This window comes from Dipodomys ordii, unplaced genomic scaffold (assembly GCF_000151885.1).
Source record: "Dipodomys ordii isolate 6190 unplaced genomic scaffold, Dord_2.0 Scaffold19, whole genome shotgun sequence".
In the NCBI taxonomy this organism is placed as follows: domain Eukaryota; kingdom Metazoa; phylum Chordata; class Mammalia; order Rodentia; family Heteromyidae; genus Dipodomys; species Dipodomys ordii.
Genome location: NW_012267235.1, coordinates 14750719 through 14772843, shown reverse-complemented (window position 1 = coordinate 14772843; position 22125 = coordinate 14750719). Strand labels below are relative to the sequence as shown.

The following is a 22125-nucleotide window of genomic DNA, read 5'->3' as shown; positions in this document are numbered from 1 at the left end:
GGGAGGGGATGGTAGGGGGAAAACAATGGAGGGGCTAACAATGTTCAAGAGGAAGTGTACTCATTACCTCACTCATGTAACTGTAACCCTCTGTATAGTATCTTTACAATACAAAATTAAAAAAAAAAAAAAAGAGTCCGGGCTGGGATTGGGGCCTCCTAATGGCTGTACAAGGAGGCTTTGGCTTTTCCAAGTATTGTCCAGGCAAGTCCACCCAATCCCACTGAAAGATGAGGGAGCAGAATCTCTAGGTGTATGGAAGTTTTGTTTGGGTTTTGCCTGTGTGTGTGCATCACAGGTCAGAGGTCAGACACCTTCATAGATACTGCTCAGGCCCCTTTGCCTGCTCTCAAGCTGAGCTCCGCTCTTCCCCGCTGACACCCAACCCCTCCCACCCCTCCAATGACTAATGGCAGCCATGGTGACAGAGGTGGAGAAGTGGAAAAGGAAAGGGAGGGAGGCTGGTAGGATGGAGGATGCAATTGGGTGGTCAGTGTTTGCTAGGGGTGCTTCAGCATCCATTCCTGGTGGATCCCACAATTGAGGGAGTAGCGGCAGCGGGGCTCTCCAGCCAAGCTGGGCTGATGCTTTGCTTGGGGTATGGAGTGCGTGGGTGTTGACCTTGGCTTTTGTCTCAGAAGCAGTGTGGTGCATGGGTAATTAGAAGGGCTGATCACGATTTGTGCCTTTCCAAGGCTATGATTAAGCAAAAATAGCCTGTATTCTCCAACAGGCAGGACGGGTGGCAGTGAGGTTTGTTGGGCCACCATCCCGGAGCTGGGGCTGGCAGGGTGCTAGCAGCAAGCACCAAGGTTGCTGGCCTGCCTCAAAGCCTGCCACAAAACATTGTCACAGAAACAGCTGTGGCTGCACCCACTCCCAAATTTGGGCAGCAGTGACCCAGTCTCAATAGGGCCATGAAAATCAAAGGGAGCAGGTAGTAGGAAGAAACAGGGGGGCTAATGACCAACTGGTATGTGGGGGAGATAAGGGGGTGTCCCTTGCATGTAGCTCCTACCCCTAGAACTCCCTGCCAGCACTTCTCTCCAGAGGCTTTGGAGGCAGAACCACAAACCAGGTAGATCTAGAATTCCCCAAAGTTTTCAGACACCAGCTTCCCTTAGAACTGACAAGAAGTAAAGCTGCCAGTGTGTGGGGGCTTTCCTGAACCCCATTTCTCCTGAGCCTGAGTAGAACAGAAATATGTCACAGTTATGTGTGCCCTGGGGGTTTTGCCTCCAAAATCGTTTTTACAAGAAAATGCCTGGTCCTGAAAGCTGCTAAGTTTTACTTTCAAAGGGGCCCTAGCAAGCCAGGCCCAACTCTGCCTGCAGTGGGATAACCATCCCAGCCTAGCAAGATCTAAGCATGCCTTCCAGAGGCAGCGTCACCTGAGCAGGGCCTTGCAGGACACGTGGGAGATGTGTACTCTACAAAGGAGGGCAAGGCCTAGAGCTCAGCATAAGTGTGAGAGGGCGGACCGAGCTCTGTCTCTCCAAGGAGTCTAACCCAGTAGCATCCGTCATTGTGGGAGGAAGGCCAAAGCCTTATGGGTAAGATGCAGGCAGCACACCTCAAGACTGCCTCTCTACTCTCCTTAGAGACTGAGGCTGGGCCTTCTGTGGGGTAACTCTGCTCCTGGTTTGGTATTAGGACTTGCATTTAGGACTTGAGCACTGTCTCTTAAGCTTTTTTCTTTTTTTAAAGTCAAGGCTAGCACTCCTACCACTTGACTCACAGCTCCATTTCTGGCATTTTTGCTGGTTAATTGGAGATAGGAGTCTCGTGAACTTTCCAGCCCAAGCTGGCTTTCAACTGCAATCCTCAGATCTCAGCTTCCTGAGTAGCTGAGTTTCAGTGTGAGCCACTGGTACCTGGCTCTGTTAGTCAGCTTTTCATGGGGCCAGAGTCTCCATCTGGCAGGCAAGGTCTCCTCACTCCCTCATCTGGACTGTACCATTTCTGGCTTTTATGTGTAGGAATCAAAGCTCTGTCCTCAAGCTGCACAGGAAGTGTGGAATTGTAGCCCTTCCCTTTTGCCAGGAAGAAATGAGTGACACTGAGCCCTGTTCATGTCTGGCTTGTGGATTTTCTTCCGTCTTGATAATCACCAAGGCGCAGATATGGAGCACTTGTCCACCAGTTCCTTGCCCTGAGTATTGCATGGGTTCAGAGAAGTCGACTGCAGGTGGATGGAAGATGCTGAGAATGGGCCTGTGTCATCTGGGAAGGTGTGTGATCCAGCCCCCACCTGGCGGAGGGCACAATGCCCGGGAGACAGCAGGACCCTTGTCTCCCCTGCAAGTTATTTATAGCTGCACGATGGTAATTTGTGGCAATCACAGCATTTAATCCTGTAATCAAACTGCAAGCAGGCACCCAGCCTAGCGGGGTCTGCCAGCCTGCCAGGACCTAGGCAGGGACTTGGCCCAGGGCAGGCGGGTGTGGAGGATTCAACATTCTCATCTTGTCAGCCATGGCCCCAGCTCTGCTCTACCTCACGCACCCAGGATAATAGGAATCACAATAGCAGCTGCACACACCGCACTCTCTGTATCCTCTGCCCTGCTGGAGAGCCCTTCCTGCACATGAACTCGTTTGTGCTCACTACCTGCCACGGAGCCAGATGCACACTAAGCTGCATGGCTATGAAGCTCAGCTGCTCCCTGTTGGCCACTTCCCTGGATGGGAGATGCTTTCCTTCCTGACAAACTGTTCAAGTAGTAGAATGAGGCCTCTGGGCAGCAGAGCCTGACTCGTGTCTTCCAGATGCCTCTATCCATGTGTGTTCCTGAGGCTTTTCTTGCAGATTAAGAGGGCATGAACTGCAGAAGGACAGGTCTGCACCTGGGTTATCATAGGCCTCCGTTAGGTGATAGACCTTTTGCCTCTGGCAGAAGAACTCAGATCTAAGGATCTCAGTTCAAAGCCAGCCTTGGTAGGAAAGTCTCTGAGACACTTAGCTCCAATTAACCACCAAAGATATGGAAATAGAGGTCTCAAGTGGTAGAGTGCTAGAATTGAATGAAAAAAAACCTAAAGGACAGCTCATAGGTCCTTGTACCAGCACCAGTACCAACTGCAAAATAAATAAATAAACAAATAGAATAAAAACATTCATACTCAGGACAATTATGGGGACCTGCTGAGATGATCCATGTCAAGCCAATACTGCCTGGCACTTAATAAATGTTCAATAAAATGGGCCGGGCCATTCCTATTATACTTTAGAAACTGGCAGGAAACTATGGCACAGGGAGGAATATTAGAAAGTGCCAGGCAGATTCTGAAAGAAAAAGAAGAAGAAAAACCAAACACCAAAATAATCCCCCAAACCAGCCACCCTCTTCATCAGTTAGGGAACGATTTCCTGTCTGTGTGGGTAACAGCTGAGAGCTCATAAAGCTGTTGCCCTCAGACCTCAGGCCAAGGTGGTGTCTGCCAGGACAGAATAGTTCAGAAATGCACTTTCCAGCTGAGAACAGCTCCTCCGAGTGGTACTTCTGCAGAAACCACCCAGGGGCAGGGCTAGAGGGGCTGAGGAGGCAGGGATTGCTTCAGACCCAGTGGCTAGAAATAGGAAGGACCTCTGCCGGCCTGGTGGGTGGAGTGGGAGGAAGGCCTTCTTGGGGGTAGCAGGCATTATTTGGGTGGAGATTGGCTACTGGATTCGAATTCAGAGCCTTGTGCTTCCTTCCATTTCTTGCTCAGAGATGGTACTTTGCAATGTGAGCCCTATCTCCAGCCCAGCCTTTTGCTTCCTTCCATTTCTTGCTCAGAGATGGTACTTTGCAATGTGAGCCCTATCTCCAGCCCAGCCTTTTGCTGGTTAATTAGAGATGGAGTCCTGCAGATGTTATTGCTGGGGCTGGCTTCAAATTGCACCTTTCAGATTTCAGCCTCCTTGGTAGCTAGGATTACAGGAGGGAGCCACTGGTGCTCAGTTGATGGTTGTTTTGTAGTTCTTTACATCCTAATCTGATGTGATCACCCTTTGAACATGAGTGTTAGACCCCAGATTTGGCACATTTTCCTGGAAAAGGTGAGATAATAAATATTTTAGGCTTTGGGTGCTGTAACTATGTTTCAACTGATGAAATCTGCACTGTGGCATGATATATCAATGAAGGAGCTTGGCTGTGTGCCAACAAAACTCTATTAAAAACAAAAACACAAACAAGAGGTGGGCCATATTCCATCCTTGACGGTAGAGCTCTCTGTTAGAGAACTAGAAACTCTGAATGGGGCTGGGGCTGGATGTTCCTTAGGAGGTGTGAGGAGAATGTTTCTGAATGACAGGCTTCACCCCGAACTCATGAGTGTTGCTGACAGTGATCCCAAAGGCTAACCCCACCTCTCAGAGGATCACCTTACCTCGGACCATGATCCCATAGGTCAAGGCCTATTGAATAGCTTCAGCCAGATGATGATGATAACGACGATGACAGTGACGACAACCATGATGATGATGATGATGATTTTTGGCACTAAGGATGCCACCCAGGGCCTTGCACATAGTAAGCAAGCACTGAGCTACACTCCTAGCCCTAATCTTTTTTGTTGTTATTGTTGATTGTGGGGCTTTAACTCAGGGCCTGGGCACTGTTCCCTGAGCTCTTTTTGTTCAAAGCCAGTGTTCTACCACTTTGAGCCACAGCACTACTTCTGGTTTTTGAAGAGTTTTTGGAGGCAAGAGTCTCACAGACTTTCCTGCCTGGGCTGGCTCTGAATGGTGAGCTTTAGATCTCAGCCTCTTGAGTAGCTAGGATTCCAGGCATGAGCCATGGCGCCCAGCCTCAGCCCTCATCTTTTGATAAGCTTATTTATCCAGCTGTGTTATCTGTGGGTTCTCCATAGAAACAGTCCTAATGTAGTACATGGAAAGTTACAAGCCTAGATATCTCAGGAGAGATGCGCTCACACAGTTAGACAGGCAGAGAGTTCCTGGGATCTTTCTGCTCAGGAAAGTAAGTAGTATAGTCTTGGTCTGGTGTCAGAGGCCTGAACCAAGAGTGCTGATATAGAGAGCTGGAGGCCAACCTTGGACATCCAAGTCAATCAAGAGAGTAGATCCACTTTTGATTCTCTTCAGGTAGATTGGACCATATCCACCTACTTGTGTGTGGCGGGCCTTCTTATACACTCTCCAGGTTGACGGAGCCCCCACCATCACAAAAGGAATTGTGTTACCAGCCATCTGGGCAACCCTTAGCCCAATCAAGTTGCTGTGACATAGATCATCACATCTGTTCTTCCATTGATCTCAGAGGGGGGAGGGGCATGTAGTTTGGCCCAAATTACTGTGACTGGCAGTGGCTATCATCAGACAGGTGGCAGGCACTGTTGCTGTCCCTGGAGAAGGAAGGAGGATGGACCTTCTAGGATGACCCATGATGGCCCTTCCTTAACAAGACAATGTGTTTCACATTATGGGGGGCATCATAGGCTGGAAAGGGAGAGACACTGCCCAGCATAATTGTAATTCCAACTCTCTGACAAGCCAGGGCCTCGCTTGTGTTGCTGGTGGGTTGCGGAGGGAGCTGAGCTTGCCTTGTGCTTCGTTGCAGGAGAGCTGTACCGGGTTTCCCTGAGAAGACAGAGATTCCCAGCTCAGGGGAGCATTGAGATCCACGAGGATGGTGAGGTGCGCTGGGTTGCGAGGTGTCTGTACCCAGGAAAGTAGGAAGAGCCCTGGGATGGTGGAGCTTCCATTGGACTTGCTATGTGGGCTTTGGTCTCCTGTGTGGATAGAAAAGGTTTCTCTAGACTCCTCTTTTCTGATGCTCAATGGAGTATCTTTCCTTCCCGGCCGAGGGTCCTCCCTCTGAATGTGCTAGGGATCTGTAGAGCTCTTCTGCTGGGGCTTTGGGTTGCCCACACTGCCCCCTATCTCTGCCTTGATGTCCCCCTCAGGAAGGCTGCTCGCAGCGCTCCTGCAAGACACACGTCCTGTTACTGGTGCTGCATGGGGGCAACATGCTGGACACAGGTTCGGGAGACCCATCCTGCAAGGCAGCCGACATCCACACCTTCAGTTCCATCCTGGACAAGGTCATGCGTGCCCACTTCCCTGCTGCCCTGGGCCACATCCTCATCAAGTTCGTCCCCTGCCCTGCCATCTGCTCCGAAGCTTTCACGCTCGTCTCCAAGTGAGTACGGCTCAGTTTGTCCACTCTGCCTGGGATTGGCATGGAACCTTCTCTTGTGGGCCAGGTGATAGCTCCACCTGCTTCCGGTGGTCAGTGGGCCTGATCCCGTTGCCCCAGAAAAAGAAACAAGACCTTCAGAGGTCCAGCAGTTTCTCCGAGGGGTTTACCCAAAATGTGGAGCTGGGAGTCAAACACACAGCCTTCCTCTTAAGCCACAGAACTGCAGCTAAGGGGCAGATGCTGACAGCAGAGAGGGCCTAGGCACTGTGGGCCTGCTGAGAGGTCCAGGGTGACCTGGAGGAGGTGACTTTGGAGAGGGAACAGGGTGACATGTGTGGCCTCTTAGGTCAGCCAGAACTGGAATCTGGCTGTGCAGCAATGGTTTAGTCTCTCCCAGCCTCCATTCATGCATCTGTAACTGGGGATAATGGTGGTGCTGCCTCCCTTGAGTGGTGAGGTCTCTGGATGCACAGATGGGCATCATTGATTCCAGCACCCTCCACCTCCCGGGGCCAGGGAGGCTCCTCTGAGAAGCTGGAATGATGGAGATGATATGGACAGGTTCAGGCTGAGCACGAATAACTCCCTCACTCAAAGTGCAGACACCCCCTCCCTACGTGCTGTGGGCCCCCATACCCATGAGGTCAGGGAAGGCCCCTCAGTGCTTGGGGCCTGCCCATTGCTCTGCTCCCAGAGGGCTTTGGCACCTCCAGTTGTCACTGAGGAATTGGCTAAAGGTCCACACCTGGAGCTGAGTGGACACATACTTGCTTTCTCCCAGTCAGTCATCCTCACTAAAGGCCTGTGTGCCTGCAGAACCCACATCCCTGAAGGCATTTGACAAGTCACTGGTGCTAGAAGCTGAGACCTTGTTGCAGCTGGGGTGGCAAGGGAGCTGCTGGAATCTCAGCTGGGCTCCTCAGCCTTCTCACACAGCCCGGCTGGGTTCTCAAGCCAAAGCCCCGCTCTGGGGTGAGGGAGGGCTGCAAGCAGGTCCCAGAAGCAAAGTTGGGGTCGCTGTGGGGGTGCTCAATGTCCCTGAAGAACAGAGCCTCCAGGCAGGATGGCTGAGCACCCTGTCTAGGTCTGCACAGTGCCTTCTAGCAGGTCAGGAGATCAGATCACATGATCACACACCCCCCTCCATTCCTGTGCCCACTGGATGGAGAACAGAGAGTTCCCCATGCTCTGAGGATGCCGTGGGCAGATGCCAGTCAGAGATGGAAGAAGAGAAGCAGAGGAGACCTGTGGTTTCTCAACCTGTCTACCATCCTGGAATCTGCTTCTCTGACAGTGGTTTGCTGCTTCTCCCTCTTCCACAGGACTTGGCAGCTACAGCGCTGGCATGTCTCAGGTTCAGAGTTAATGGTGCTGGCTCATGATCAATCTCACGAACCATGCCCCCCTTCTCCCTCACCCCTGCCCCAGGGCATCTGACCTCCAGAGCCTGGCCACCAGAGCTGGGCGCCCCTATGCACAGGAAGGCTGAGAACAGGGGCTCTTTGAGGGGACAGCACGAGAGAGCCTACCTCCCCACCAGGCATTCCTTGCCAGGGCCATTAATCTCCCCATAATCGCTGCTGGGAGGGAGCTCTTTCTCAGCTAATTAAAATCTCTCCGGCTGCAATCGAGGCCCGTTTCCTCTAATTTGTGTTCTGTGGAGCTGAGGAATGGCTGACAGGCCTGCCTTGTACACTCAGCCACTGGCTGAAGGTGCCTAGGCCCTGTCACCTGCCCTAGATTTCTGTTGGATCTCTAGCAGGATCCGCACAAGGCTCTCCATTGGCCAGAACTTGGGCTAGGAAGGGAAAGGACATGTCTGGCAGGGAGTTCCCAGCCTCCTTCTGTGTGCCTCCTGTACCACTAGTGTATCCAGGGGACAGAAACAAGCAGGGTGGGCCAGGGAGGCAGCTGGGAAGAGAAGTTCAGATCCCACCTCCCCAGGAAGTCTGCCACCTTGGTATGGCCCACGTTTATCCCCGCTGCCTCCTTCCTCAGTGCAGAAGTAGGCAAGGAAACACTGCTGTGCCAACCATGGGGGGGGCACAGAGTGGGCACATGGGTCAGCCTGGGCTCAAGTCCCCACTTCTGTGTCTTTGACCTCTTCTACCCCATTGCCCATGCCTTGCTAGGATGTGCTTTCTTCTGCCTGGCCCTCAGCCCCATCCCTGCTCTCTGCTTGCTCCTGGGCAAGCTCACCTTGAGTTCCTTATCTACAGCCTGAATCCCTTCAGCCACGATGCAGCCTGTCTCAGCACCAGCCAGGACCATGTGCCCCTGGCCGCCCTGCCCCTGCTGGCCATCTCCTCCCCGCAGTACCAGCATGCAGTTGCCACGGTCATAGAGCGAGCCAACCAGGTGTACGGCGAGTTCCTCAAGTCCTCTGATGGGATAGGCTTCAGCGGGCAGGTAGGGCACCAGTCACTGTCTCCTGGGAGGATGAGAGAACAGCATGTGAGACTCGGGAAGGCTTTTAAGACCTGGGGTTGGCTCATGCTGAGTCCTAGCCAAGTCTGACCCCTGAGCACAGCCTGATCCTTGTCCCCAGGTTGAACCTCAGTAAAACCTGACCCCAGCTGGGCTCTCGGCACCTCTTTAGGAAATGTTCTTTTCTTTTTTCTTTCTTTCTTCTGTCTTGTTGGTCATGGGGCTTGAACTCAGGGCCTGGGTGCTGTCCTTGAGCTTGTTTTGCTTAAGGCTAGTGCTCTACTGCTTTGAGCCACAGCTCCACTTCCAGTTCTTTTGAGTTTAATTGGAGATAAGAATCTCACCAGGACTTTCCTGCCCAGGCTGGCTTCAAATCTTGATCCTGAGTAGCTAGGATTACAGGTGTGAGCACCCCCAACCCCCACCCCGCACCTGGCTTTCAGGGAATGTTCTGTCTCCTCCTCTGCCTTAGTGGGGTGGGGGTGGAGAGCTGGCAGAGTGTGGGTCGTCTGCAGCTTGACTGAGCCTCTTGCAGGTGTGTCTCATCGGTGACTGCATGGGCGGCCTCTTGGCCTTTGATGCCATCTGCTATAGCTCGGGCCCCTCTGGGGACAGCCCTGGCAGCAGCAGCCGGAAAGGAAGCATCAGCAGCTCCCAGGTTTGGAAGGGGACAGGCCTGGGGTGGGGTGGGGTCCTTAGGAGCCTCCTTCTGTCCCAGCAGGGACCCCCCCCCCCGGGAGAGGTGATGTTGATCTTCATGATGGCACCATGACACCCATGGTACAAAGGCGTGTGTCATCATGACAAGGGATCATTAGCACAGGTGGGGAAACTGAGGCCCAGAGGATGCTGCTTTGGGTATATCCCCATAGATAGCTGTCCAGTGTCCCAGCTGGACGGCTCATACCTGTGATCAGAGAGGACAGTGTGGACCTAAAATCTATCTATGAGCCACTGTAGGAGGAAGGGGTTCATCTGGGCCTAGGACAAGGAGGCAAGGTCTTAGAGGTACCTGTGACAACCATGCTTCCTGTCCTCTGCCGAACCCCAAGGACACCCCAGTTGCACTGGAAGAAGATTGCAGTCTGGCCAGCAGCAAGAGACTCAGCAAAAGCAACATCGATGTCTCCAGCGGGGTGGAGGAGGAGGAGGAGCCCAAGAGGCCGTTGCCTCGGAAACAGAGTGACTCCTCCACCTTTGACTGCGAGGCCATCGCCCAGCACCACGCCTTCCTTTCAAGGTAACTCCTCCCTTGCCTCCGTCCCCTTTCCAATCCAGGCATCTAAGGTGGAGAGGACCTTCCCTCTCAGACATCAGAGAAGCCTGCGACCAGTCATGTCCCAGGCCCTTCCACGGGGGCTGGTGGCAAGCATCACAATGCTGGGACCAAGGCCACTTGCCATTGGCCTGGCTTCCTGTCCCTGCTGGGGGACAACTCATTTAATCTCTCTGAGCCTCAGCTTTGTCTTTTGAGAAGAAGGTAACACTGCCTGGCCACTTTCCGGCTCAGGCTGCAGAATCACAGGTGGGACATGTTGTGTGGGCTGCCCTGGTTTTTTTGTTTTTTGTTTAAACCAGTTTTCAAAGCTAGGAAACAGCACCCAGGACCTGAGGTCAAGCCCCAGTATGGGCACACACACACACAAAAAGAATGGAGAGAGAGAAAGGGTGAACAAATTCAGTCCCAATATTCAATGTACATATGTGAAAGTGGAGCTAGGTAGATTGAGGGGCTGGGTAGGACTGGGAGAAATGGGTGGAAATGATAAAAGGGATGACACTGATCAAGATGCATGGAACTCATAAACTGACATGTTGAATGGAAACCCCTTTGTACAATTACTTAAGGAAATAAATGAATAAATAATGAGTTAAGTAAAACAAAATAAAACACCAGTTTTCAATCTCCAGTTACTAAAGTGCTTGGATTCAGCATTCTGGCCTTCTGTTCAGAGTATGGGACACAACATACTTTTGTTGTAGGCCAGGCAGGAGCTTTGTGAAGGGACCTTTCACTCTCTAGAAGAGTCCATTAATCAACAGAGGTGAAGTAAGTGATCTGTACATTCACTGAAGATGGACATGAGTACCAAACACAGACCTAACTTAGCAGCAGTGTATTTTTTCACTCTTTCTTTCTTCTTAGCTTCTCTCCACTCTCCCTCCTACCTTCTTACCCAAGCAACAAGTATCATAAAGTCATCATGACACTTGGAAATACATCTTCTTACTATCCAAAGGAGCCAGTGTTAACATTTTGGAATATTTCATTTACAAATTTTTAACATACTTTGCATACAAGTTTATTTAAACCAACAAAGCCAAAGATATTTATATTGTAAACTCCCTTCCATGGAATTTAAATTCTGGGTAGAGATTGAACCCAGGGTCTTGCGAATGCATCACTTGAGCTAAGGCTCTAACCCTTACAATTCTATCTATCTATCTATCTATCTATCTATCTATCTATCTATCTATCTATCTATCTTCCATCTATCTGTCTGTCTGTCTATTTCTGGAGTTTGAACTCAGGGCCTTTCACTTGCTAGGTAGATGCTTTACCACTTGTCCCACACCCTTTTCCATTTTTTTCCCTTAGTTATTTGTCAAATAGGGTGTTGTGCTTTTGTCTGGGTTGGTGTGGATAGCAATCCTCCAAGCTAAGCTTCCCGTGTAGCTGGGGTGACAGGTGGATGCCACCACACTGCTTTCTTGGTTGAATTGGAGGTCAAGTCTTGCTAACTTTTGTACCAAACACCACTCCCTGAGCATTTGAGCCATAGATCCACTTTTGGCTTTTTTGGTGCATATTAGAGATAAGAGTCTCCTAGACTTTCCTGTCCCTGCTGGCTTTGAACTGTGATCCTCAGATCTCAGCCTCTTGAATAGGCACAATCATGAGCCACCAGTGCCCTGAGCACGTCTCTTTTTGCTGGTAAATTGGAGATAAAAGTCTCATGGACTTTTCCACTTAGGCTAGTTTTGAATCATGATCTTGGCTTTGAACCTCAGATCTTAGCTTTGTGAGTATCTAGAATTACAGGCACGAGGAACAAGTGCCAGCTTTTTATTTTGCCTTTGAGACAAGATCTTGCCTTTGAACTTGGGATTTCCTCTGACTCCCAGATAGCTGAGATCAAAGGCGTACTTCTCAGTCTGGCTATCATAAGTAGCACTGCATCAGGGCCTAAATATTAATACTCATAAAAAGGAGTACTGGAGTCTCTCTTTCTCTCCAATTTTGCATTCTGTGGTTTCAACCCATCATCACTTATGGTCTGAAAATATTAAATAAAGCCTTCTAAAAATAAATGGGACCTCTTTTCCACTATACACTGTTCTGAGTAGCATGATGGTCTCATGCTATTCTCATGCTCTGTGTTGCCAAGGGGGCCAGGGTGTCCACCCTGTATATGCTACCTATCTGCTGGTTATTTATCAGCTTCCTTGGGTATAAACAGACTTCAAAACATCCCAGTGCTTGTGGTCAAGGAACCATTATTTTAATAACAACTGTGAGGCACAGGGGTTGGCAATTCAGATCTGTCAGAGGAGCTGGAAACTGTTCCCTTTCCCAGAAAAAGGTGAAATCCCAATAAGACGTTTTGAGAGTGGGGTTGTAGCTTCTCTGACAGATCATCCCCTTTAAGGTGCAGAGGCCTGCAAGGGAGAGTCATGAGGTGAGACTCTCACACTGCTGCTTCATCCTTGAAAACTCTTTTAGGAAAGCCCCAGATTTAGGGAGTGACAGAACGTCAGAAGCTTCCAATGGCTGGCCTGATGCAGCCGGCTTTTCCCTCTGGTGCAGGGACAGATGGTGGTTTCTTTGGCAATTAAGTAGTTGGCACGTGAAAGACTCAGGCTAGATGACAGCAGCATCGTTCCCACGGTGGGAAGCTCACGCTGTAAGAGGCAGAGGAGAGCAGAGGCGGGACCCTGCTCCACCCTGGTTCCATGGTTACTTGTACATTTTTTTCCCCTTCTACACATACTGTTTTGGTTGCATATGGATTTGGTTCATTGCTTGACAGATAATTCAGTTTCTCTGCTGGGTTTCCATTGTAAGCTGTACCTTGCATTTATTTGCTGGATGGGCAGAGGGGTCCCCAGTGTGCCTGTTCCTCAGCACCCAGCCTGGGGTCTGAGGCTGAATAGAACCTGCATTAGGTACTTGAAAAGCGATGGTTAGGGTTCTGTGTGTCTCCTGTTTCTCTCTTATTTGTTTATTTATGCCCATCCGGGGATTGAACTCAGGACATGGGCATTGTCCCTGAACATTTCAAGGCTAGCACTCTACCACTTAAGCCACAGCTCCACTGACAGCTTTCTGCGGGTTAATTGGAGATAAGAGTCTCCTGGACTTTCCTCCTGGAGCTGGCTCTGAACTGTGATCCTCAGATCTCAGCTTTTGAGTAGCTAGGATTATAGGCATGAGCCACGGGTGACTGGCATGGCCAGTTTTTATTAGTAAAAGGATTAGAGATCTCAGCCACATGAATGAGCCAAGTGTCTTATACAGTTGCTCAATATTTCGATGCGTCAATAGCAGACATAGGTCAATGCAATGGAGACCATACAGTCCATCAGGTCTGAAACATTTACCATCTGCTCCTTTATAGAGAAGTTTGCTGACTTCTGCTAAAGATAAATGTTGGCTGGGCCTCGGTGGCTGGTGCTGAGCTTGTTTCCAGCTGGGATTTCTGGTGTCCAGCAAATGGACTCTTCTTCTGAGCCCTGTCTAGAGCCCCCGTGGGAGTGGGTGCCCACTCTTCAGGCTGTCCCGCAGCGTATGCATGCTCACCTTCTCCATCCTTCCCTAACCAGCCCTCCCCTGGCTCTTGTTCCCTGGCAGCATCCACTCCAGTGTGCTGAAGGATGAGACAGAGCTCCCTGTGGCCGGGGCACCCCAGCTCCCTGAGGTCAGCCTGGGCCGCTTTGATTTCGAGGTGTCCGATTTCTTCCTCTTTGGCTCACCCCTAGGCCTGGTCCTGGCCATGAGGAGGACAGTGTTGCCCGGGCTGGATGGTGAGTGTGGCACAGCCAGGGACTGAGATGACTGTGTATCATTAGGCCACCCTGTCACAGTCTAAGCATTGGTGAGGCCGGAAGATGGAGGTGGAGTAGGAAGGGTAGATGGAGAGGACAGGAGACTTGGGAGAAGAAGATGTTGGGGTAGGGGAGGAAGAGGAGGAGGAGGAAGAGGAGTAGGAGGAGGAGGAGGAGGAGGAGGAAAGTGTCCCAAGATAGAGCAGAGGTCCTATGCCTCTGGCTAGCACTCCACTGTGCAGGATCCTGCCTTCCCCCACAGCACCCATTCCCAGTCCTCCAGAGTGTGCCTGTGTGGGAAGGAGGCCGTCTGTTCACTGGGGGCTTTGGCTGGGACCCTCAGGACGAGACTGAAGCCCCTCAGCCACTGCTTTTTGTCAAAGCTTGCAGATGACCTGAAATGCAGCCCCGAGCCAGAGGAGGGGGCTGGCATGAGGAAAAAAGGCAGAACCCATGAGCCTCTCCTGTCCCAGAAGAGCCCAGGGGCTCTTTGGACACCATTTGTCCATAGGTCCAGGGGCAGGGAGGCCAGCCACCCATGGAGGCTGAAGCAGAGCCTCAGTGGAGACACCTGCTGGCCAGGGAGGGAAGTGCTCTGTCTGCTCTGGAAATCTGCAGACCTGAGTGTTGTCTGGGAGTCACTGGGTGCCTGAGCCAGGGGCCGCTGAGAGGTCAGATGGCCACTGAGCAGAAGCTGGAGGAGTGTCAATGAAACATGGAGGGCTGACCTCCTAGGAGAAGGAGGGATCCCTTCCGCAAAGCCTGCAGTGGGGACCGCACCTGTCCACTGTGGCTGCTGTGCAAGTGTCCATGATGGAAAGCTCTTGAGCAGAAGAGAAGGCTCCCAGACTAAACTCCAGGGAATCTTTTTGGGCCAAGGGGAGGGAGGGACTGAAGTGAGGCTTCCCTGTGTGTCTCCCCAATCACTCCAGGTTTGCAGGTGCGTCCTGCCTGTAGCCAGGTCTACAGCTTCTTCCACTGTGCAGACCCCTCGGCCTCCAGGCTTGAGCCGCTGCTGGAGCCCAAGTTCCACCTGGTGCCCCCCATCAGCGTGCCCCGCTACCAGAGGTTCCCGCTGGGTGATGGACAGTCCCTCCTTCTAAGTAGGTGGTTGGCTGTGTGTGATGAGCTGGGTGGGGGCTGGGGTCTTATCCAGGGCTTTTGTGTCTGGTCCAGCCTAGAGGGCTGTCAGCTTTAGCCACGCATATGGTTAATGGGGTTAACTGGGTCAGTGTGGGAGCAGTTCACATGGGAAGGGCTTCAACTTGTGCTTGTGGATAGATTGGACTGCTGGCTTTGCTATCTCTAGAGTGGCTACCTGCTTGGCACCTGGGGTGAGAGAGCAGGCAGTGGGGCTCTGTGTCCACACTGGCATACAAGTGGAACTCCCCAGATCTCAGCAGGGTGGGTGCCCGAAGAGGAAGCCTGTGGCCAGGGCCTACTAAGAAGAGGCTACCCTGTCTTCCAGGTGGTGCTCTCTTCCAGCCGATCCACAAGCCTTTGTGACTTAGGGGAAGAGTTTCAAGGGAGAAAATGAGACTTCATGATGACCATGTCCTCAGCTGGGCTTGGGGGTGGGGTGGAGGGCGATGGGGTGCAATCTATTAAGGGTTGATGTCAGAGCTCCCACTGCTTGAATAACTCACAACTTAAGAGGACATGAAACACAGCTGTGTGTGTGAGGGGAGGGTGCAGATCACTGGCTGAGCCAGCCTCCTGTCCTGCATGGCTGGCACCAAGTAGCTATCCCTGATGGAGACCCCCCTCTCCTCACCCTGACCTTGCACTTCCCCCTCCAGCTGATGCCCTGCACACCCACAGCCCCCTGTTCCTGGAGGGCAGCTCCCGGGGCAGCCCCCCGCTTCTGGATGCCCCTGCCTCACCCCCTCAGGCCCCGAAGTTCCAGCGCCCAGGACGAAGGCTGAGTGAAGGCAGCTCCCGCAGCGACAGCTCAGAGTCCTCGGATAGCCTGGCCCCCCTGGATGCCTCCCGCAGTGAGTGAGGTCCTTTTGGGGCCCTGCTTGTGTTCAAGGAAGACTAACCTTCTCTGGGCAGTAGGGAAGTGTGAAGGAAACCCTGGGCACCATTTGTTTTTGTGAACTGTGGGTCTGTAGGGTTTGTGGCTCCAGACGGAATGCATTCTTATGAAATCCCCAGTTTCACCTCAGACAGAATCTTCAGCTCTGACCCTAGCTAGACCCCTGAGCTTTGGTCCTGCTGAGATGAAGCTCTGATCTTGAAGAGCATTGACCTCTGACCCTGACCAGGGTTTGAATACTGACCTCTGACCCAGGACTAGGCCCTGGTCTCTAACAGGGGTCCTGAGCTGACTGTCACTGACAGAGGGCCTGACCCTGTGTCCTGGGAGCAGTTGGGAGCCATGTCTTAGAGGAGGGGTGTGCAGAGGGTGAGGAGGTCGGAGGAGAAGCTGCCCATCCCCAGATCATTCACAACAAGCTTGATGGCCCATCCACCCTGGATTTGTGCAGTGGGAGCCTCCTGCTGCCCTGTCCTCACCTCCCTCTCGGCCCCACAGTCACGGCCAAGTGGTGGGGCACCAAGCGGATTGACTATGCCCTGTTCTGCCCGGATGTCCTCACTGCCTTCCCCACTGTGGCCCTGCCCCACCTCTTCCATGCCAGCTACTGGGAGTCAGTGGATGTGGTTGCCTTCATCCTGAGACAGGTACGAGACCCCCCTGGCTGGGCCTGGCCAACAGGCACCCATAGAGGGCTCCATGTCCCCCTGCAGCTGTGCCCAGCCCTTGGCCTCTATCTGACAGCTCTGGGAGGCACTGGGGTGCTTACACCAGTGTCAGGTGTCCCAGAAGGGGTTTCTTGCACAACACTGGCTTTTGTGTGGCTAACACAATGGTGCTTTCTAGAAAATTAAATAGGATCTGCCTAGAACTCCGTGTCTCTGCTCCCTTCTGTGTCTCAGCTTTAAAGCAGCAAGTTCACCAAGAGTAATGGCCTAGTGGCTCACACCTGTAATTCTAGCCACTCAGGAGGCTGAGATCTGAGGATCCCAGTTCAAATCCATCCCAGGCAGGAAAGTCTGTGAGATTCTTATCTCTCATTAATCACCAAAAAAGCCAGAAGTGGAGCTGTAGTATAGCACCAGCCTGAGCAAAGGAGCTAAGAGACAGCACCCAGGTCCTGAGTTCAAGTCTTAGTACTGGCACAAAAAAAATAAAAATAAATAGAGGGTGCAGCAGGAAGTCTGGGGAAGAGGGCTGGGAAGGGGGTAGGCAGCTCATGGCCAGCATGGACAGTCAAGGTTAGGTTCTAACTTAGCCTGAGTTTAGGGGGAAGCCATGGCAAGGCTGGCTGTGTGCAAGGGAGAACTGTCATTGAGTTGTGTTTTGAGAGAGAAACCCTAGGGCTGTGTTTCTAGGGGCAAGAGGGGCAGCAAAGTAGGGATCTCACTTAGAAAGGACCGTGACCTGGGTGCTGTTGAGTGGTGAGATCTGTACTGCAAGGATGGGGGGGGGCGCCTTCCCAACTTGCTCTCCCTTTGAGTACCTATAGGAGTGCTGTTTCCCAGGCTTCCCCCAGAGCAGAGATGGTGGCTGGGCATCCTGCTGGGTTTCTGGCTGTGGAGGTGGGAGTAGCTGGGGAGGTATGGGAAAGGACGAGGAATAGAGCAGTCTGAGGCTTAGGGAAGACATCAGCTCTGGATGTATGCATCCTAAACTCCTACTCATCCTTTGATACTCTACAGAGGAGCCTCTTCTGGAGAGACAGTAGAAAGACGAGGGAGGGCAACTTCTTTTGCTAAAAAGAATGGCATGCCAAGTGCCGGAGGGGGGGGGTGTCACACCTGTAATACTAGCTCCTGAGGAGGCTGAGATCTGAAGATCACAGTTCAAAACCAGCCTGGGCAGGAAAGTCTGTGAGACTCTTACCTCCAATGAACCACCAGGAAACCAGAAGTGGTGCTGTGGCTCAAGTGGTAGAGTGCTCGCCTTGAGCAAAAAATGAAGCACAGGGGACAGAGCTCAGGCCCAGAGTTCAAGCTCCAGGACCAGCAAAACAAACAAACCAATACACTGTGGCATGAACCAGCAGCAGAGAGAGTTTGGTCTGTGATGCAGGGTGTGTAGGGGAGTGGAGAGCATTGGGGAACAGTGGCTCTGAGGAGGGGGAGGGACAGGGCAGAAGAGGTGGGCCTTAGGATGGGAAGGTAGATAATGGGTGCCAACTTGGGTAGCCACAGGGTTCAAGCATGGCAGACAGAGGGGCAGGAAGGCCTTCAGCCTCCTATGGGCTCAGGCCAGGAGGTAGGAAGCCCAGGGATGGTCTAGCTGGTCACAGCTGGTGGGTGGGGGAGAGTGGCTGGGGGGGGGGCTGACTCACCCCTGCTCCCTGTTGCCAGGTAATGCGCTATGAGAACGTGAGCATCAAGGAGAGCTGTGGCCTGGACCCTGCCGCCCTGAGCCCCACAAACCCCCGGGAAAAGTGGCTGCGCAAGCGGACCCAGGTCAAGCTAAGGGTATGTGTGTGCATGGTTGGTACTGGTATGGCCTCAGGGAGGGGAGATGCCCCAGGGCTGGAACAACAGGAGGCAGATTTGCAGAGCTGAGGGCTCACAGGGCTGGGGCACATGCACCCAAGGCCCTGGCCACAGTGCAAAGAGCATACATTGGTTCCCTGTGGCCCAGCCCCACAGGAGCCCTGAGCTGGGGGCCCTGATGATCGTGGAGAAATACTGGTTGGGGAGCAGTTGCTGTGCACCAGGCTTCTAAAGATGTGGACTTGAGCCAGGATCCTGCGGTGGCCCACAGGACTCTCTAACTTACTGAATATGGCCTGGGGGAAGTTTTCGCTCTAACAAGAGGAGGCACTGATGAGAAAGAAAGATTGATACCTGGGCCTTATTTGTCAGGGTTAGTTTTTTTTAATAAGAAGCTCTATTAGGAGGCTTCTAGAAGAGTCCAGAGTTAATATGGTGTGGCCAGCACTGAGATGTGGGATGCCAAGGCCAGCCCGGGAGTGGTGATAGAGGTGATATGGGGGGGCCCCACACAAGCCTGGAGCTGCAGAATGATCTGAGGCAGAAGTGAGAGAGGATGGGGATGCTGATGTCACCTCAGGTACAAGGACATGCTCTCTGAGATTTGTTCCAGAGAAACCTGAGCTGGACGGGGCTGTGCTGAGATATGCTGGGAGTTGGCAAGAGGCAGGGAGCAAGGGCTGTTCTGTGTATGCTAGACTCAGTCTGGGTTGGAAGTGAGCTGAGTCTGGACTGGAGTTAGGCTTTGTTAGGGCTGGGCTGGATTTGGGCTGGGGTTGGGCTGGGGCTGAGGTTGTCTGGGACTGGGCTGGGCTGGGTCTGGGCTGGCCTGGGGCTGGGCTGGGGAGAAGGAAAACAGAATGGAAGTTAGTTCATTGTCATGAGGTTTACTATATGATTCTCTCTATGACTGTGCATTTTAAATGTTCCACTAAAAGTGCCTGATGGCAAATGGCTGTTGTGTGCGAGCAGAGGCAAAAACTGGAGGTGATAGGGTAGTTTCTGGCCTAGAGATTAAGAAGGGGAGGACAGGTCACAGGGCTGGTCTGCCACTCTGGGCACACGTGTAACCCCGCAGCAGTTCCCCTGTCCCTGAGAGAAAGCCCAGGCTGCCTTTCAGACAAGGTGGTGACACCCGGTCTGTTTCTCTGAAAGCCTAGTAGCAGGTATAACTCAGTGGGCTCACAGGCCTCCAGCCATTCTAAGAACACTTTGATGATAAAGCTAGGTGATAGCTTTGCTCACAAAGGCTTCTGCACATTTCCTTTTCTGTCCTCCTAGAATGTCACTGCTAATCACCGGGCCAATGATGTGATTGCTGCTGAGGATGGGCCCCAGGTTCTGGTGGGCCGGTTCATGTATGGGCCTCTCGACATGGTAGCTCTGACCGGAGAGAAGGTACCAAGAGTTGGGTGTCTCCTCTGTCGGCCCCGCCTGTACCTCATGCCTCATGGTACTGCAGGGTGTGATGGGCAAGGGACCAGGGGCCAGAGGTGAGGTGCGAGGGGCAAGGTCCAGCCTTCCTTGAGCGGATGGTGGTGGGTGAGCAAAGGTGCATCTGAGGTGCTGGGTGCATCTGAGGAGATGCCAGTGTGGCTGCCATGCAGAGGTGGGGAGGATGGGAAGCCAAATTCCTCAGGCAGGAGCCTGCATCCCTGCTCCCAGACTCTCCACTAAGCCTGCAGGCTCTCAACCTTCAGCCAGTCCCTTTTCTTCTTCACGATCTACATGTAGGTAGACATCCTGGTGATGGCAGAGCCATCCTCGGGCCGCTGGGTTCACCTGGACACAGAGCTCACCAACAACAGCGGCCGCATCACATACAACGTGCCACGGCCCCGGCGTCTGGGGATTGGTGTCTACCCAGTGAAGATGGTGGTCAGGTAGGACCCAGGGGACATTCCCATTTCCCTGGCCTTTCCAGTCAGGCCTGACCAGAAGACAGGGCCCAGTCTCTCTACATACTCAGCAGAAGCAAAAACTGTGGTATCAGGAAGTGTCACCCAGACTGGCCTTAGACAGACCTGTTCCAATCACAGACTGACTAGTGGCCTATAACTTTCAGGGGCGACCAGACCTGTGCGATGAGCTACCTCACCGTGCTACCCCGGGGCATGGAGTGTGTCGTGTTCAGTATTGATGGGTCCTTTGCAGCCAGCGTGTCCATCATGGGAAGTGACCCCAAAGTCCGGCCAGGCGCAGTGGATGTTGTCAGGTGAGTGCTACCTGTCCTGAGGGGACCATGTCTCCCCTGTAATGGGGCGGGCAGTATGAAGGGGCTTGGACTATTTCCCTGCCTTTTTCAGGAGTTCTTGGGTCCTAGCTTGGCAGCTGCAAAGTCCTGGTATCATCTCTAGTAGAAATTGATTAAGGTGTACCAGGTGCTGGTGGCTCACGCCTATAATCCTAGCTACTCAAGAGCCTGAGATCTGAGGATCCCAGTTCAAAGCCACCCTGGACAGGAAAGTCTTAGCTCCAATTAGCCAACAAAAAGCCAGAAGTGGTGGTGGTGTGGCTCAAGTGGTAGAGAGACAGCCTTCAGGGGAAAAAGTCAAGCAAGAATGCAAGGCTCTGTTGGGTGCCAGTGGCTTACCCCTATAATCCTAGCTACTTAGGAGGCTGAGATCTGTGGATCACAGTTCAAAGCCAGTCCAGGCAGGAAAGTCCATGAGACTCTTATTTCCAATAAAGTACTCAGAAAAGGCTAGAAGTGGTGCTGTGACTCAAGTGGTAGAGTGCTAGCCTTGAGCACAGAGAGGCTCAGGTACAGAGCCAAGGCCCTGAGTTGAGGCCCCAGGACCAGAAGGGAAAAAAAAAAGAATACAGGGACCGGAATTTAAATCCTATTACTGGCAAAGGAGAAATAAATAAATAAACAAATTAATTAATTAATTTACTAAAGATTCTTAGAGAAAGTCTTCCTCTTTGTAGCCCTTACCTCATTCATTTTTCTTCCTTTTCTCCCTTCACCATGCATGCCGCCACCTTCACCCAAGGCTAACTCCTAGCCAGGCTCCGGGATGCACCCTGACAGAAGAAGACCGTTATTAAGGGAGAATGGAGTCCAGTGGGGAAATGAAGTCCTGGGGTTGGGAAATTATAATCTGAATCTCCAGAATCCCAAGAGTGGACAGAAGTGGGATACTGCTTGTCATGGGGCACACAGACCTGTCTTACCCGACTGAGAGCAATGGCTTTAGGGAGACAAGACCAGCCTAGCTCACAGGTTGCTCAGGGATTGCTGACCTTCAGCTGCTGGCTGGCTCTGTGGGACCCAGCCCTGGACAGCAAGGAGATGAGGTCATGGCCCTGGCCCTCTGCAACTTCCTGGTCTCCCAGAAACTCCACATCCTGGGGAATGACTGCCACTACAGTTTTGGATCCCAGCCCACAGTGGATCTTTACCGAGCCCTCCTGAATCTCATACTGCGATGTGCCTTAAAGATCAAATCTATGGCTGGTGCCATAATAGCAGCTGAACAGGCCTGAGCTTGTTTGGCATCTCCTTGTGGTCTGCAAGGATCAGGGAGCAGAGCCCAATTTCACTGGGAAGCAGGAAGGCTTCCTGGAGGAGGACTATGAAGGATGTCCAGGGGAAGGGTTTGCAGCCCAGAGCACAGGGCTTGTCCGGAGGCAGCAAAGGCTTGAGAGATCCCATTCACAGAGCAAGGCAGGGCAGGCAAGGCAGCATGTTACAAGTGCAGTCAGGTGACAAAAGCTAACTTGAGGCTGTGAGAGCCAGGTATGCTTTTAGGCAAGGAGGTAATGGGGTTGGGTTTGTGATTTATAGACATTGCATTGAAACAGCACTAACAATAATTATAAGTAAGTTCAGTTGTATCCACACCCCATGCCCAGCACACTGGAGATTGATTCCTTTCATCCCAGGGATAAATCCCATGGGGTAGTTACTATTATTATGTACACTCTACAAATGAGGAAACTGAAATCCTAGAAGTGACCTGCCCCAGATGGCACTAGCCCAGGA

The 22125-nt window shown here is 52.3% G+C and overlaps 1 protein-coding gene across 1 annotated transcript in view; it reads left to right on the top strand.

The window, feature by feature from the left end:
- Positions 1-22125, top strand: part of Pitpnm3 (PITPNM family member 3) — a 78597-nt gene that overhangs the window by 46648 nt on the left and 9824 nt on the right. Inside the window, exons 5-17 of the mRNA XM_013013149.1 lie at positions 5568-5644; positions 5914-6149; positions 8369-8558; positions 9112-9234; positions 9629-9816; positions 13429-13601; positions 14555-14725; positions 15422-15616; positions 16159-16307; positions 18000-18116; positions 19419-19535; positions 19872-20020; positions 20203-20352. Of these exons, the coding sequence (XP_012868603.1) occupies positions 5568-5644; positions 5914-6149; positions 8369-8558; positions 9112-9234; positions 9629-9816; positions 13429-13601; positions 14555-14725; positions 15422-15616; positions 16159-16307; positions 18000-18116; positions 19419-19535; positions 19872-20020; positions 20203-20352 (2035 nt within the window). The remainder of the gene's footprint in view (positions 1-5567; positions 5645-5913; positions 6150-8368; positions 8559-9111; positions 9235-9628; positions 9817-13428; positions 13602-14554; positions 14726-15421; positions 15617-16158; positions 16308-17999; positions 18117-19418; positions 19536-19871; positions 20021-20202; positions 20353-22125) is intronic.